This window comes from Cyprinodon variegatus, unplaced genomic scaffold (genome assembly GCF_000732505.1).
Source record: "Cyprinodon variegatus isolate N-32 unplaced genomic scaffold, C_variegatus-1.0 Scaffold692, whole genome shotgun sequence".
NCBI classification, from domain to species: domain Eukaryota; kingdom Metazoa; phylum Chordata; class Actinopteri; order Cyprinodontiformes; family Cyprinodontidae; genus Cyprinodon; species Cyprinodon variegatus.
Genome location: NW_015151145.1, coordinates 82,567 through 95,447, shown reverse-complemented (window position 1 = coordinate 95,447; position 12,881 = coordinate 82,567). Strand labels below are relative to the sequence as shown.

The 12,881-nt window shown below is 47.0% G+C and overlaps 1 protein-coding gene across 1 annotated transcript in view; it reads left to right on the top strand.

The window, feature by feature from the left end:
- The window catches only part of LOC107097407 (myosin-7B-like), a 39,802-nt gene that overhangs the window by 18,326 nt on the left and 8,595 nt on the right, over positions 1 to 12,881 (top strand). The window contains exons 15-33 of the mRNA XM_015394542.1: positions 200 to 332; positions 410 to 486; positions 2,314 to 2,401; positions 2,478 to 2,595; positions 3,508 to 3,631; positions 3,702 to 3,838; positions 3,996 to 4,166; positions 4,245 to 4,329; positions 7,078 to 7,320; positions 7,400 to 7,576; positions 7,688 to 7,833; positions 7,926 to 8,016; positions 8,093 to 8,250; positions 8,438 to 8,669; positions 9,152 to 9,278; positions 9,903 to 10,021; positions 10,130 to 10,326; positions 11,739 to 11,922; positions 12,002 to 12,167. Of these exons, the coding sequence (XP_015250028.1) occupies positions 200 to 332; positions 410 to 486; positions 2,314 to 2,401; positions 2,478 to 2,595; positions 3,508 to 3,631; positions 3,702 to 3,838; positions 3,996 to 4,166; positions 4,245 to 4,329; positions 7,078 to 7,320; positions 7,400 to 7,576; positions 7,688 to 7,833; positions 7,926 to 8,016; positions 8,093 to 8,250; positions 8,438 to 8,669; positions 9,152 to 9,278; positions 9,903 to 10,021; positions 10,130 to 10,326; positions 11,739 to 11,922; positions 12,002 to 12,167 (2,773 nt within the window). The remainder of the gene's footprint in view (positions 1 to 199; positions 333 to 409; positions 487 to 2,313; positions 2,402 to 2,477; positions 2,596 to 3,507; positions 3,632 to 3,701; positions 3,839 to 3,995; positions 4,167 to 4,244; positions 4,330 to 7,077; positions 7,321 to 7,399; positions 7,577 to 7,687; positions 7,834 to 7,925; positions 8,017 to 8,092; positions 8,251 to 8,437; positions 8,670 to 9,151; positions 9,279 to 9,902; positions 10,022 to 10,129; positions 10,327 to 11,738; positions 11,923 to 12,001; positions 12,168 to 12,881) is intronic.

Genomic DNA, 12,881 nt, shown 5'->3' with positions numbered 1-12,881 from the left:
GGATGGTGGTTGGCTGGTGGTTGGATGGCGGTTGGATGGTGGTTGGATTGTGGTCGGATGGTGGTTGGCTGGTGGTTGGATGGCGGTTGGATGGTGGTTGGATTGTGGTAGGATGGTGGTTGGCTGGTGGTTGGATGGCGGTTGGATGGTGGTTGGATGGTGGTTGGATTTTCTGCTAACATCTTCTCTGTGGATTTAGGTTCCGTATAACATCACAGGTTGGCTGGATAAGAACAGAGATCCTCTGAATGAGACGGTGGTCACTTTGTTCCAGAAATCATCCAATAAGCTCATGGCTGCGCTTTATGAGACCTACCTGTGCTCTGAAACAGGTAAGTCACTGAATGACCATCTAACCAGCGGCCACTGACCCAGCCAGCAACCATTGCCCTGGTATCTGTTATGACAGCTGCAGACCACAAGGGGGAGACCAAACAGAGGAGGAGAAAGGCTGCATCTTTCCAGACTGTTTCACAGATTCACAAGGTGAGTGAACTCAAAGGATAAAATCTAACGAGATAATTCCGTTGTATCTTTTCTGGTGTCATGTCACCAGGATGCTCAGAACATGGCTGTCGGGTTTATTTATCTTGCTGGCAGTTTTTCTACCAGGGATAAAATATTTTCTAATTTTTGACACAATCTCTAAACATTCCAGACATGTCCCGTTTTATTGACTGATGTCGTCTGTAAAGCTTACCCTGTAGAACGCACCATGGAGTCTGAAGGAGGAGGGTCTTGAGGAGTCAGGAAGCTGAGGCAGAGGCATTTCTTGCAAGGAAAAATGTTCAAATTTATTTAACGTCCTCAGACGGGGAGATAGAGCTCAGGGAAGATCTGATTAGCAGTTCTCTAAACTGGTGAGAATCTGTGCTAATAAAAGCTTTGATGTATAGATCTGATCCTCAGCGTTTCTCACCGATAGAAGATTAAACCTCGTCTGCAGGGACAGAAACTCTGCAGAAGGAGACGTTTGTAGCCCTAGAATCTCTTTTGGTCTTTCCTTAAGTCTGGTCTGATCACTATACTCTGCTTAGAGCCAAACCTGACCTGGTAAATATGCCTTCAGTGACTCTCAGACAGAGAGGACATTCCAGGGCCATGCCTGGATCAAAGGCCAACTGTTCCCTACAACGGAAAAATAAATGAAGCTTTTTTTATCAGAATAGCTGCCCTCAGGCTGTGAGTGGAAATTAGAAGGAAAAGTTAGTTTTTCTGCTCAGATGTGCCTCCTGAAGAAATGTACTATTTATATGAAGCAGTTTCAGGTGTGTAAATACAGTTTTTACACTGATTCAGTGACCTGACCTCCCAGCTCACCAAGTTTCCCCTCTGAGAATATTGGTATCAGTCATAAGAGGGTGAAAACGTTATGACTGAGGAGCCGACAGATGTCAGATGTTTTTACACACAGATGTGTGTGAAAACCCAGGCTCAATCAATGGAAGCAACATCTGCATGTTCATTTAGAAAAATCTAGATCCAATTAGACTAAGGCCTGGAAAAGCATTTTCCTGCTGCTCCCGCCCCCCTCCCCCCCTGCCTGTCCCTGCCTTGCTGTGTCTTGTCTTTTCTGAAGTCCAAGCGCTTCTGGGCCCTTTGGACCAGTGAGGTGGTGTTTCCAGTCCAGGTGAGGGTGTCTGTGATGAATGACCACCTCTACAGCTGAGCTGTTGATGAGCAGTGGAGCGTGGTTAGGCCGCTTCTTCCTGAAGTCTTGAACGCCATCTTCAGAGTTCCAGCATCAATCTCTGGGATGATTGGCAGGCGTTCGGACCTGAGGAGACAGTGGAAGTCGTGCTGGAGGCGGTGCTGGTTTGGCTGACTCTGCAAACGTATATTTATGCAGATCTGCTGCTATCTGCAGTCGGTGTATTTAACTTTAATATGTTCCAAACAGGGTTTTGCCTATTAACTTAATTATTAAGTTAAAATAAAACATGCGCTTTTGGAACCCTTGTTTTATAAAATAAGAACATGGGCTCCTAATTGGGAGGGGCAGTGATGGCCTAGTGGTTAGAGCATAGAGCTTGGAATCCAAAAGATCTGAGTTCAACTCCCACAGACTGCCACTCTGAGGCCTTGAGCAAGACCCTTAACACCACACTGCTCCCCAGGCACCCACAATGGCAGCCCACTGCTCCCCAAGGGAATTGGTTAAATGCAAAGTTAAATTCCTCCATTGTGAGGTCATTAAAGTTCAATTATCAATTGTTCTTAAAACGATAGTTGGATGAACAGCCGAGTCTGACAGGAGGACTGACAGGAAGTCCCTCCCCATGAAACAAAACCATCACTGTTTGTCTTTCGCAGGAGAACCTGAACAAGCTGATGGCGAATCTCCGCAGCACTAAGCCTCACTTTGTTCGCTGCATCATCCCCAACGAGAGCAAGAGTCCAGGTATACGAGTCAGACTTGTGTGTTTTATCCCCGGCTAGTCAGATCATTTTGACGGGTTCTGGTGTCTGCTTCCCAGGGGTAATGGATCCTTTCCTGGTCCTCCATCAGCTGAGGTGTAACGGAGTCCTGGAGGGGATTCGGATTTGCAGGATAGGCTTTCCAAACCGGATCATTTATGCTGAATTCAGACAGCGGTGAGTTCCCAAGCCAACATGGACTTAAGGTTTGGATCCAGTTCCTGGGATCTGGACCAACTTGATATTGGTGGAAGCAGCTTTCTGACGAACGTTTTCCATCTCTGAACGTTGATCCAACCAAGCTGTTATTCGGACACTCCGGAGTGTCTCAGGCCTCCCCCAGAGGGTGTACCACCCCCACCCCCCCTTCTTGCCCCCTGCCGCACCTCGGCTGAGACATTCCTGAGGTGAGACGTCTGATCCAGTCCTCATACAGACTGTCTGGTTCACTGGGACAACCAGAACCCCCACCATCCAGGAGAACCGAGGACTGGCCGGTACCCTTCAACCAGCTTTTATTGTCATTCCATCTGTACAAAGCAACGATTAGCAGATAACCCATCCCCTTGGGGAGCAGTGTGGGTTAAGTGTTTTGCTCCGGAACCCAGAGTGGCAGTCTGTGGGAGTGGGGCTTGAACTCAGAACCTCTGGAACCCAAGGGCATTGCCCTAGACACTAGGCCGCCACTCCCCCTTCTGGACCTGAGGTGGTCCTCCACAGAGACGGGGTTCAGATGAAGGCCCAGCAGGGAGGAGCTGAAAGGTCCAAAATCAGGTTTGCAGGAAGGATCATTAGAGCTGCGCCTCCCACAGTCCAGGACCTGTCCGGGTCAAAGGTCAGGGACAGCTCTGCAGACCCCACGCGTACTGCTGCTGTTGATAGGATGTGGAAACCAGCAGCAACCTTACACCTAATCAGGCTGCAGCTCTAATGGGATCTCTGCTCCCAGCCGTGGTGTTGCCATGGAGACATTGTTTCTACTGGTCTGTGGTTTAATCCTGATGGATTTACTGGCTAAAACCTGGACATGATGACCGACAGAAGGACGATCCCTCTCCGTTTGTTAAAGGAATCTGTTTTTTCTGTCAGATATCGGATCCTGAACCCGTCTGCCGTCCCAGAGGACTCCTATATGGACAGCAGGAGGGCTACAGAAAAGCTACTGGGCTCTATGGACATCGATCACACCCAGTACAAGTTTGGACAAACAAAGGTACGATGATCTTGCTGGATTCTGACGGATCAAATGTTTAATGACTCGGCCTTGACTGCCTGTTCTTCAGGTTTTCTTTAAGGCTGGTTTGTTGGGACAGCTGGAGGACATGAGGGACAGCCGTCTGTCCCACATCATCACCGCTGTCCAGGCCCTGTGCCGAGGGAAGCTAATGAGGTCGGAGCTGCAGGAGCTGAGGATGAAAAGGTCAATATGGCCGCCATCGAGCTTGGTCTCCACATGCTTCCTGATCCTGTTGGTCGTTAAGCGAACTCCTCTGCTGAAAGCATTCAGGTTCTGCAGCGCCGCTTGGTCACTGGTTTGGGTTTTTAATGGTGTGTTTGGTTTGTGCTTCTCCTGTCAGGGATGCTTCCATGGTCCTCCAGTTCAACATCAGGGCCTTCTTCTCTGTGCGGACTTGGCCCTGGATGATGCTGTTCTATAAGCTCCGCCCACTGCTGAAGAGTGCCCAGGTGGAGAAGGAACTGGCCGCTCTGAAAGAGGACTTTGCTAAGCTGAAGGAGGCCTTTGAAAGGTCAGCTGACCGTCCCCCATTGGATGGGAACCTGTGGAGAATGTTTTCCTGAGGTTCTCTTTGGCTCCTCCCCCTCAGGTCGGAGACGAAGCGCCAGGTAGCGGAGCAGCTGCAGGTGGCGATGGTCCAGGAGAAGAGGGATCTGGCTCTGCAGCTTCACGCTGTAAGAAACGCTACAGCATCAGTTCCATTTCATTGATCAACTAGAAACAGACAGACAGGTCAAAGGTCATCTCATGCCCATGCAGCAGTCTGCTGTGTTTGCCCCTCAGATCCCTGAACGCCTCGCCCCTCCAGCTACTACATTATGGAGATTTTAACTAATCTGCAGAAAAATCTTTGAAAATAAGTCAAGGATCAACAAAAGTCTGAAGGAAAATATTTAAACAGTCTTTTATAGTCGTTGAAAACTTCAAGGTTTGATGTTTGATTTAGGGGTTTTCAACAATAAAACAGTAATGCTACGTTCACACCAGATGCACTTTAAGCAGCATGAGCTGCTTTACATGCGCAGTCAATGGTTGACGCGCATCAAGGCGCAACAAAAGGTCCTGCAGCGCCTCCTGAGCCACAGGGCGCATTTCAAAGGCAGCAGCTGCTGGAGTTGGAAAAATTGACCTTTTCTGTTGGGATTCCCAGTGACGGCGCGAATGGGGGGGGGGGTCTGACACAGAAATAATCTCTGAAGGCAGGATGGTAATCTGGATGAACTGACTGCACAGACCATGTTTTCAGGAGGACTTTCTCTCTTCAACATAGATTCTAACTACTTTCTACCCGCTGATCACAGCTAATATAGCAAAGCTGCTCTCTGGCATCGAACTCAGGAGCAGCAGAAGCATCTGGACTCACTTTACTGGACGTCTGACCTTAATGTGGATCAGATGAAGCAGCAGAAGCTTCTTTGTGAATGTAGCATTGTAAAATCTGGATATCCAAATTTTAAGTTTGTTGTCATCTGCATTTTGAATTCTGATGTTTATTAATCTTCTGTGCAGTAAACAGTTTTCATTATACACTCCTCATAGAATCATCCAACATCATCTAAAGTATAACTGACCTCTAATGTCTCTTATTATACTCGCTTCTTCACTTCTTGAACCGGATCTCATTCTTTTGTTCTGTTTCAAGCATTATTTGTTAGTTTCCTCAAAAAAATAACTTCCTCATATATGGGGGCAAATACATGTTGCTTTCACTTTTAGGATATTAGAGTTTTATTTAAAATCCAAGGAACATTTTGTACAAAAATCTAAATTGTTAAGCAAATAACTAATCCTTATGCTGGGGAAGAGGACGTCCCACTTCAATAAACATCCTGAATTATTGTGATTCCAGTCTGAATGCTGATTCCTTAGTTTTACTAAACGTTTTTACGGAGACACATCTAGTTAACTATTGAAGGATTTATAGAATCTATAATTTATGGAAATGTATTGTCTTTAGATACTGCATAGGCTTCTGTAGATTTGATCCTTTTTAAATGATTTTATGTTGTAGACACTTTCAAGTAAATTTTTCTGATGTATTTACTTTTAGCAGCTTCCTTTGCTTCCTATAATAGTTGTATCCCATATAGTTTACAGGTAAACATGTTCTGGCCAATGCACCAATGGTGGAAGCTCATTTGTAGAATTCCCTTTTGAAAGAAAGAAGGACACTTGAAACATGATTAACATCATTTTATCATCCAGAGGGGGGGAAACATTTATTTAAATTCTGAATTCCTACAGCAGTCTTTAACACTTCATAAGTTTAGCGCTACATCATCAGACATCTCAGTTTCCCCCCAACTCTCATTTCATCTCAGGCTGTTTTATCGTCTCAATATCGCTTTAAAAATGCACAGGAGTATGATGTCGAAAGCTTCCTGGAATTCACGTTTGCTGGTCGAAGCCAGAGGTTCCTCTGACACTGGAAAAATGTTTATACAGACGTTCTCTGTTTAAGCCAAAACCTGTTACTATATCCTCTAACTGCGTACGAATCGGCCATTAGAGACCTAATTATTGCTCAGACTCATACTTGACCTTCAGCATGTACTGCTAGGATTATAAGGCCACGAATAAGGATATATAAGGCAGTACAGCTGCTTCTATATTTGGCCAGCCAGAATTCTACACAGGAAATTAGCTATAAAAATAATAAGAAAGAAATGACTGAGCTCTGGAGACAGAGCTTCTTCTCACTGCTACTAATGGGATCCTGAAGCTTTTCCATTCAGTCTGTGGGAAACAGAGAGAGAAGGTTTGAAAGCAAGGCTTCGACTTTATGGGTCACACTGAATGTTTGGGGTTAGAATCACCCGAACCCAAAACATGATGAAGAAAAGCCGAGGTTCAGATATGAACCCAGCCATTGAAAAATATTCCCTCCCTCAAGGATTAGAAACTGAAACCATGTTTTGAAAATGTGAGCCACTGAAGAAACCAATCAGATAGAACATCATGACAGCATGAAGTAGGCGAATGAAGCAGCTGGGAGAACTGGAACTGCTGTTGGACTGAGATGATCTGCTTTAAGGCAGAAGATCCTGCAGGAAGATGTCCTGCAGACCGCCATGGGGTGGTCAGGTGTAGACTGACCTTCTGTTCACTCCTGTTATCTTTGTCAGATCTTCATGAACCGTCTTATCCCAAATCATTGCTCGTATTCTTACTGCAGATGGACGTCATGCTAACGCTTGGTTCTTTGCTCCGGTTCTGAGCGGTGATGCTGTGGGCTGGGCTGCTGATGCAGACCGGGGAGAGTTTATTTTCACAGAGCCCAGGTCGATCCTCTGACCTTCTGGAAATGAAGCTGCTGCACTGAGGCAGAACCTTTAACCCCCTCAGGGTAGCAGGAGACCTGCTGGTCGGAAGAACATCACCTTTTATGGACATTAGTGGACGTATCTTTCTATTCCATCCAGGAGCAGGACAACCTGATGGACGCAGAGGAGCGCTGCAACCAGCTCATCCAATCTAAAGTCTCCCTGGAGTCAAAGCTGAAGGAGATGCAGGAGCGTTTGGAGGATGAGGAGGAGGTGAGTGCCAGCCTGACATCCAGGAAGCGTCAGCTGGAGGAGGAGGTGCTGATGCTGAAGAGAGACGTGGACGACCTGGAAATGACTCTAGCCAAGGTGGAGAAGGAGCGACACAGTGTAGAGAACAAGGTGTGGGACGACAGAGACAGCTTTACTCGCTGCTACCCCCCCCACCCCCCCGGCTGAAAAACTGCTCCTCTCTTCGCAGGTCAAGAACTTAACCAATGAGATGCGAGTCCTGGATGAATCGGTGGCGTCACTGAGCAGAGAAAAAGCTGCCCTCCTGGAGGCTCACCAGCAGGTCCTGATTGACCTTCAGGCTCAGGAGGACAAGGTCAACATCCTGGCGAAGGTTAAAGCGCGGCTGGAGCAGCAGGTGGAAAACGTAAGAAAAAGTTTTAGTCTAGTCTGATCTCACTGACGAGCTCATCTACGCCGTCGCTGTCATCCATTTACTGCCAGGTAGGAAATGATCCACGCTGCTTCCTTCTGGTAGGTGGAAACGTCTCTAGAGCAGGAGAAGAAGATCCGAGCTGACCTGGAACGTACCAAGAGGAAACTGGAGGGGGACTGGAAGCTCTCCATGGACTCGGTGAAGGACTTGGAGAAGCAGAGGGAAGACATGGAGGACAGATTGAAGAAGTAAGACAAACTCTTTTCTTCCTGTGAAGATAAACATTACAGGAAATGGGTCCAACTTTAATATCTATGATTGGGATTTTATTCTTTCACAGAAAAGACTTTGAGTTGGGTCAGGTCCATGAAAAGCTGGAGGATGAGCAAACTTTGAATGTTCAGCTTCAAAAAAGAATCAAAGAGCTTCAGGTGGGTCAGAGAAGCCGACATCTCCTGATCTTTCCCTGAAAGATATGGCTTCACTCAGGTCTGCGCTTTCCTGCAGACCCGCATTGAGGAGCTGGAGGAAACCCTGGAGGCGGAGCGGGCGTGGCGCGTCAAGGCGGAACGCCAGAGGAACGACGTGGCAAAAGAGCTGGAGGAGCTGGGAGAGAAGCTGGAGGAGGCAGGAGGAGCTTCAGCGGCTCAGATCGCCCTCAACAGGTAGAGAATGAAACAATTAAAAATAGGAAAAAGATCCAGGAGGAGATTTGATTCACAGAACTAAACTGGAGGGTTTGTGTTTTATTGCTCTTTTTATCTATATTTTCTTGGCGGCTTTGGGCTGGGATAGATGGGCAGAGCGTCGGGGGTTCTGATTCACAGCCGTCTGTCTGTCCCTGTGAAACAGGAAGCGGGACGCAGACTTCCAAAAGATGCGGCGGGACCTGGAAGAGGCGGGGCTTCACCACGAGGCGATAGCAGCCGGTCTCAGGAAGAAGCACTCGGACACGGTGGCAGAGCTCAGCGAGCAGATAGACGTCCTGCAGCGAGTCAAACAAAGACTGGAGAAGGAAAAGACAGAGATGCGCCTGGAGGCCGATGACCTGGCGGCTAACGTGGAGCAGCTAAGCCGAGCGAAGGTGAAACTGCAGCACAAACGCTTTAGCAGAATAAAAAAACCAACAAACGTTCTGTCTGAACAGGAGTTCTGATGAAAAATGCTGGAGATCCTTTACTGACACCTCTGTACCTTAGGTGCACAAAGCAGCACTACTGCAGATCCTCCCTCCCAGCTGCTGGTTGACTTTTTCATCTCAAAGATTTCTTGTAAATGCTCCTAGTTTATCGGATCAAGGACAGTTTTTCTCCTGCTACCTTTATTTGCAGGGGTTGTAATCTGTTCAATATTAGTTTTTATCCAGCAGCACATTTATCTGCACAGATGGTGACGATCGTTAACTCAGCATTTTCACGCTTCTTAGAAAAGATTTGCTGGTTTTCCTTAAACCTGCTGCTGTTTTTCCTTTCCTGTTATCTGGTCAGGGTCCCTATCAGCAGTTTTATTCATTGTTACACCTGAACTTCCCCAGCGCAGGATTCTAACGTCCTCTCTGGTGTTCAGGGGGCTCTGGAGAAGATGTGCAGAGTGTATGAAGACCAGCTGAATGAAAGCAGGAGCAGAGCTGATGAGCTGCAGAGGCAACTGGCTGAAGTTTCTGCTCAGAAAGCTCGAGCTCTAACAGAAGCCGGTAAACAGCATTTCTCTTTATTTCCATTCATGTAATAAACTCTCTATGACACTAAATGATGATCTATCAAAGCCTGAAACGGTTCAGATCCTAACCCAGCTTTGAGGAGGACAGGCTGCTGCTCCTCTAGGAATATCTAACAGCTGCTGCCAATCCAGATGTTTCCCTGCAGGAAGAAAAGTCCTGGTTTGGATTCAGGAATTATGGGAAGCAAGCAGAGACCAATAAAGGCAGGAGAGGTGCTATGTCTAGACATGCTATGACATCATCCAGAAAGACCTGGACCACTGATAGCAGATGTAAATCAGATGTACAGCAGTCTTTAAGCGTAGTATGGCTGAAGGGTTAGGATTTTTATTATTTTATATGTGTGAATATGGATAAATGTTTGATCAGTGTTTGTAAAATGAAATGTGCCCTAATCAGCGTTGGTCATGTGGTGAAAACAGCTCAGTGTCATCTGCATAACGGTGAAGCAGCAGCATGGAGCAACCCACGCCGTCGTGGTTAACGCCAGACGATGGTTGTCATGGCAACAGAACGACTTTTCAGCTCAGACTAATCTGGACGAGAATAAAACTTTTCCAGCGTTACTCTTCTAATATGCTTTGCTGTTGAGTGCAGCTGAGTGCAGCCGGCGTCTGGAGGAACGGGAGGCTCTGATTGGTCAGCTGCAGCGCTGCAAGGCTAACCTTAGTCAGGATACGGAGAACCTGAAGAAGCAAATGGAGGAAGACTGCAAGGTAACACTGAAGCAATCCCCATTGTTCCACCATTAAAAGCAACCAATGAGCAATCTTTGACTCCTAACCGCTGAATGATCACAGTCATGCTTTGTGTTTCTGCCGAAGGCTCGCGTGGCTCTCGCTCACGCCGTACAAGCGTCCCGCCATGACTGCAGTCTGCTGACGGGGCAGCTGGAGGACGAGCAGGAGGCCAAAGCTGAACTGCAGAAGGCCTTATCTAAAGCCAACAGTCAGGTGGTGGAGTGGAGAACCAAGTATGAGACCCAAGCTGTGCTGAAGATAGAGGAGCTGGAGGAAGCAAAGTGAGAGGACACATGCAGACACTGTTACTCTGACCCAACCTGAAAGCAATTCACTGAATGTTCTCAATTTAAGCTAAACGTGAAGAATATTTTATCTCAAGAGTTAAAATAAGGATGAAAATGAATCAATAGTTCAAGTATTTTTATCTCTGACACTCTGGGCGGAACCCGCCACATTGAGTCAGCCGCCCTCCAGCGGGGAATTACCTTGTTCTCTGGATAAGACTGAACTGTCAAACCAGGTTAGGGACTCGTATGGATAATCATCCTCCATCAGATTATCATGGTCCAAACCAGAGTTCCCAGTGCCGCGCTGCAGCCGATGGAGATCCACAGCCCGCTTCAGTAACCAATGTTTTAAATAAACGCTTTAAATTATCCCACTGACTGTCTCGCCTGAATACTGGGTCCTACATATTGAGCTTATAAGAGTTTCCTATCCAGGGTGTTTCCTATCCAGGGTGTTTCCTATCCAGGGCGTTTCCTATCCATGGCGTTTCCTATCCAGGGCGTTTCCTATCCAGGGCGTTTCCTATCCATGGCGTTTCCTATCCAGGGCGTTTCCTATCCAGGGCGTTTCCTATCCAGAGCATTTCCTATCCAGAGCGTTTCCTATCCAGAGCGTTTCCTATCCAGGGCGTTTCCTATCCAGGGCGTTTCCTATCCAGAGCGTTTCCTATCCAGAGCGTTTCCTATCCAGGGCGTTTCCTATCCGGGCGTTTCCTATCCAGGGCGTTTCCTATCCAGGGCGTTTCCTATCCAGAGCGTTTCCTATCCAGGGCGTTTCCTATCCGGGCGTTTCCTATCCAGGGCGTTTCTTTTCAGGGATGTTACCTAAACAGGGCGTTTCCTATCCGGGGCGTTTCCTATCCAGGGCGTTTCCTATCCAGGGCGTTTCCTATCCGGGCGTTTCCTATCCAGGGCGTTTCCTATCCGGGCGTTTCCTATCCAGGGCGTTTCCTATCCGGGCGTTTCCTATCCGGGGCGTTTCTTTTCAGGGATGTTACCTAAACAGGGCGTTTTCTATCCGGGGCGTTTCCTATCCAGGGCGTTTCCTATCCAGAGCGTTTCCTATCCAGGGCGTTTCCTATCCAGGGCGTTTCTTTTCAGGGATGTTACCTTTACAGGCTTTTGTTATTCAGGTTTTAGAGTTGTACTCTATCCAGGCTGTTGCCTACAGACAATCTGCCATTCCATTGCAGACATAAACGGCCATAAATTCACAAACTCAAACCTAAGAACAGACCAGACTTTGTTTTTTCTTGAACTACCTGGACTGAAACGTATGCATGAACGGAGAGAACATTTCAGCTAAAGATAGAGATAAAGATCTGTCCCCAGAACCCAATATGCTAACTTTCTGAGTCTGAAGCCTCCTACTGATACATTTTAAATGATTTTAATGTTTCCAGGAAGAAGTTAGTTGTGAAACTGCAGACTGCTGAAGAAGCGGTGGAGGCCGCTCAGGCTAAATGTTCGTCTCTTGAGAAAACCAAGCAGCGTCTCCAGGCTGACAACGATGACCTCACAGCTCAACTGGAGCGCTCCACTGCTGCAAACCTGGCTCTGGACAAGAAGCAGCGGACCTTTGACAAGGTTAGTCCAGATGTCCGACAGTCTCTGTGACCTGCAGAGGTGGACATGAAGATCAGAGGATCTGTGATTTCTGATGCAGCTGCTGAGTGACTGGAAGATGAAGTTTGAGGAAAGCCAGATGGAGCTGGAGACGTCTCAGAGAGACTCTCGCAGTCTGAGCACAGAGCTCTTCAAACTAAAGAGCAGCTATGAAGAAGCTCTGGACCATCTGGAGACGGTTAAACGAGAAAATAAAAACCTGCAAGGTATCTGCATGACTCTGGGTTTTATGCATCTGGTCTTGTCATGAAAGGACATCAGACACCTAGTTGGGCTCCTGCAGTTCAACCATCATATGGAGATTATCAGTAAATGTTTCTCTCTTGGAAAGATATTGAGTGAAAACAGAATTCCTTCAGGACCAAGAATCAAATTATATCCCAACTGTTTATAATGATTTAACGGGACACCATGTGACTGTCATACGTTGTCCTGTGAACACGACCAACTGTCTTTGGACAACAGATGAAAGGATGAATCGACCTTAAAACATAGTCGAACAGAAAACTCTACACTTAAAGGGCAGCCAGATTCTTTTCCATTGGCTCCTTGATTTTCCGTTATTCCATCATGTTCTACTCTCCCATCTGAGTTTAGTGTCATTTGGAGCCGTTCTGAAGATATTCCGTTAGGTTATATCCAGTAACGTCTTCCTATGGGCAACGACTTGAAGGCACAAACTAAACTGTTCATAATTTATTCTTTATGGTACGCCAGCATTCAGAACATGGAGGCCAATCACTGTCCCCCAGACATCCACCCTTAGATTTTATATATCTTTTAAAAACAAAGCGGCGTGTGTATGACATCATCCGTGCAGTGGACTGTAGTAGTGACAGGCAGGCCGGGCTACAGGCGGCTACGCTCTACCCCTTCTATTCATTCTAGCTCATCTGAATCGTTGATCTGGAGAGCGAGAT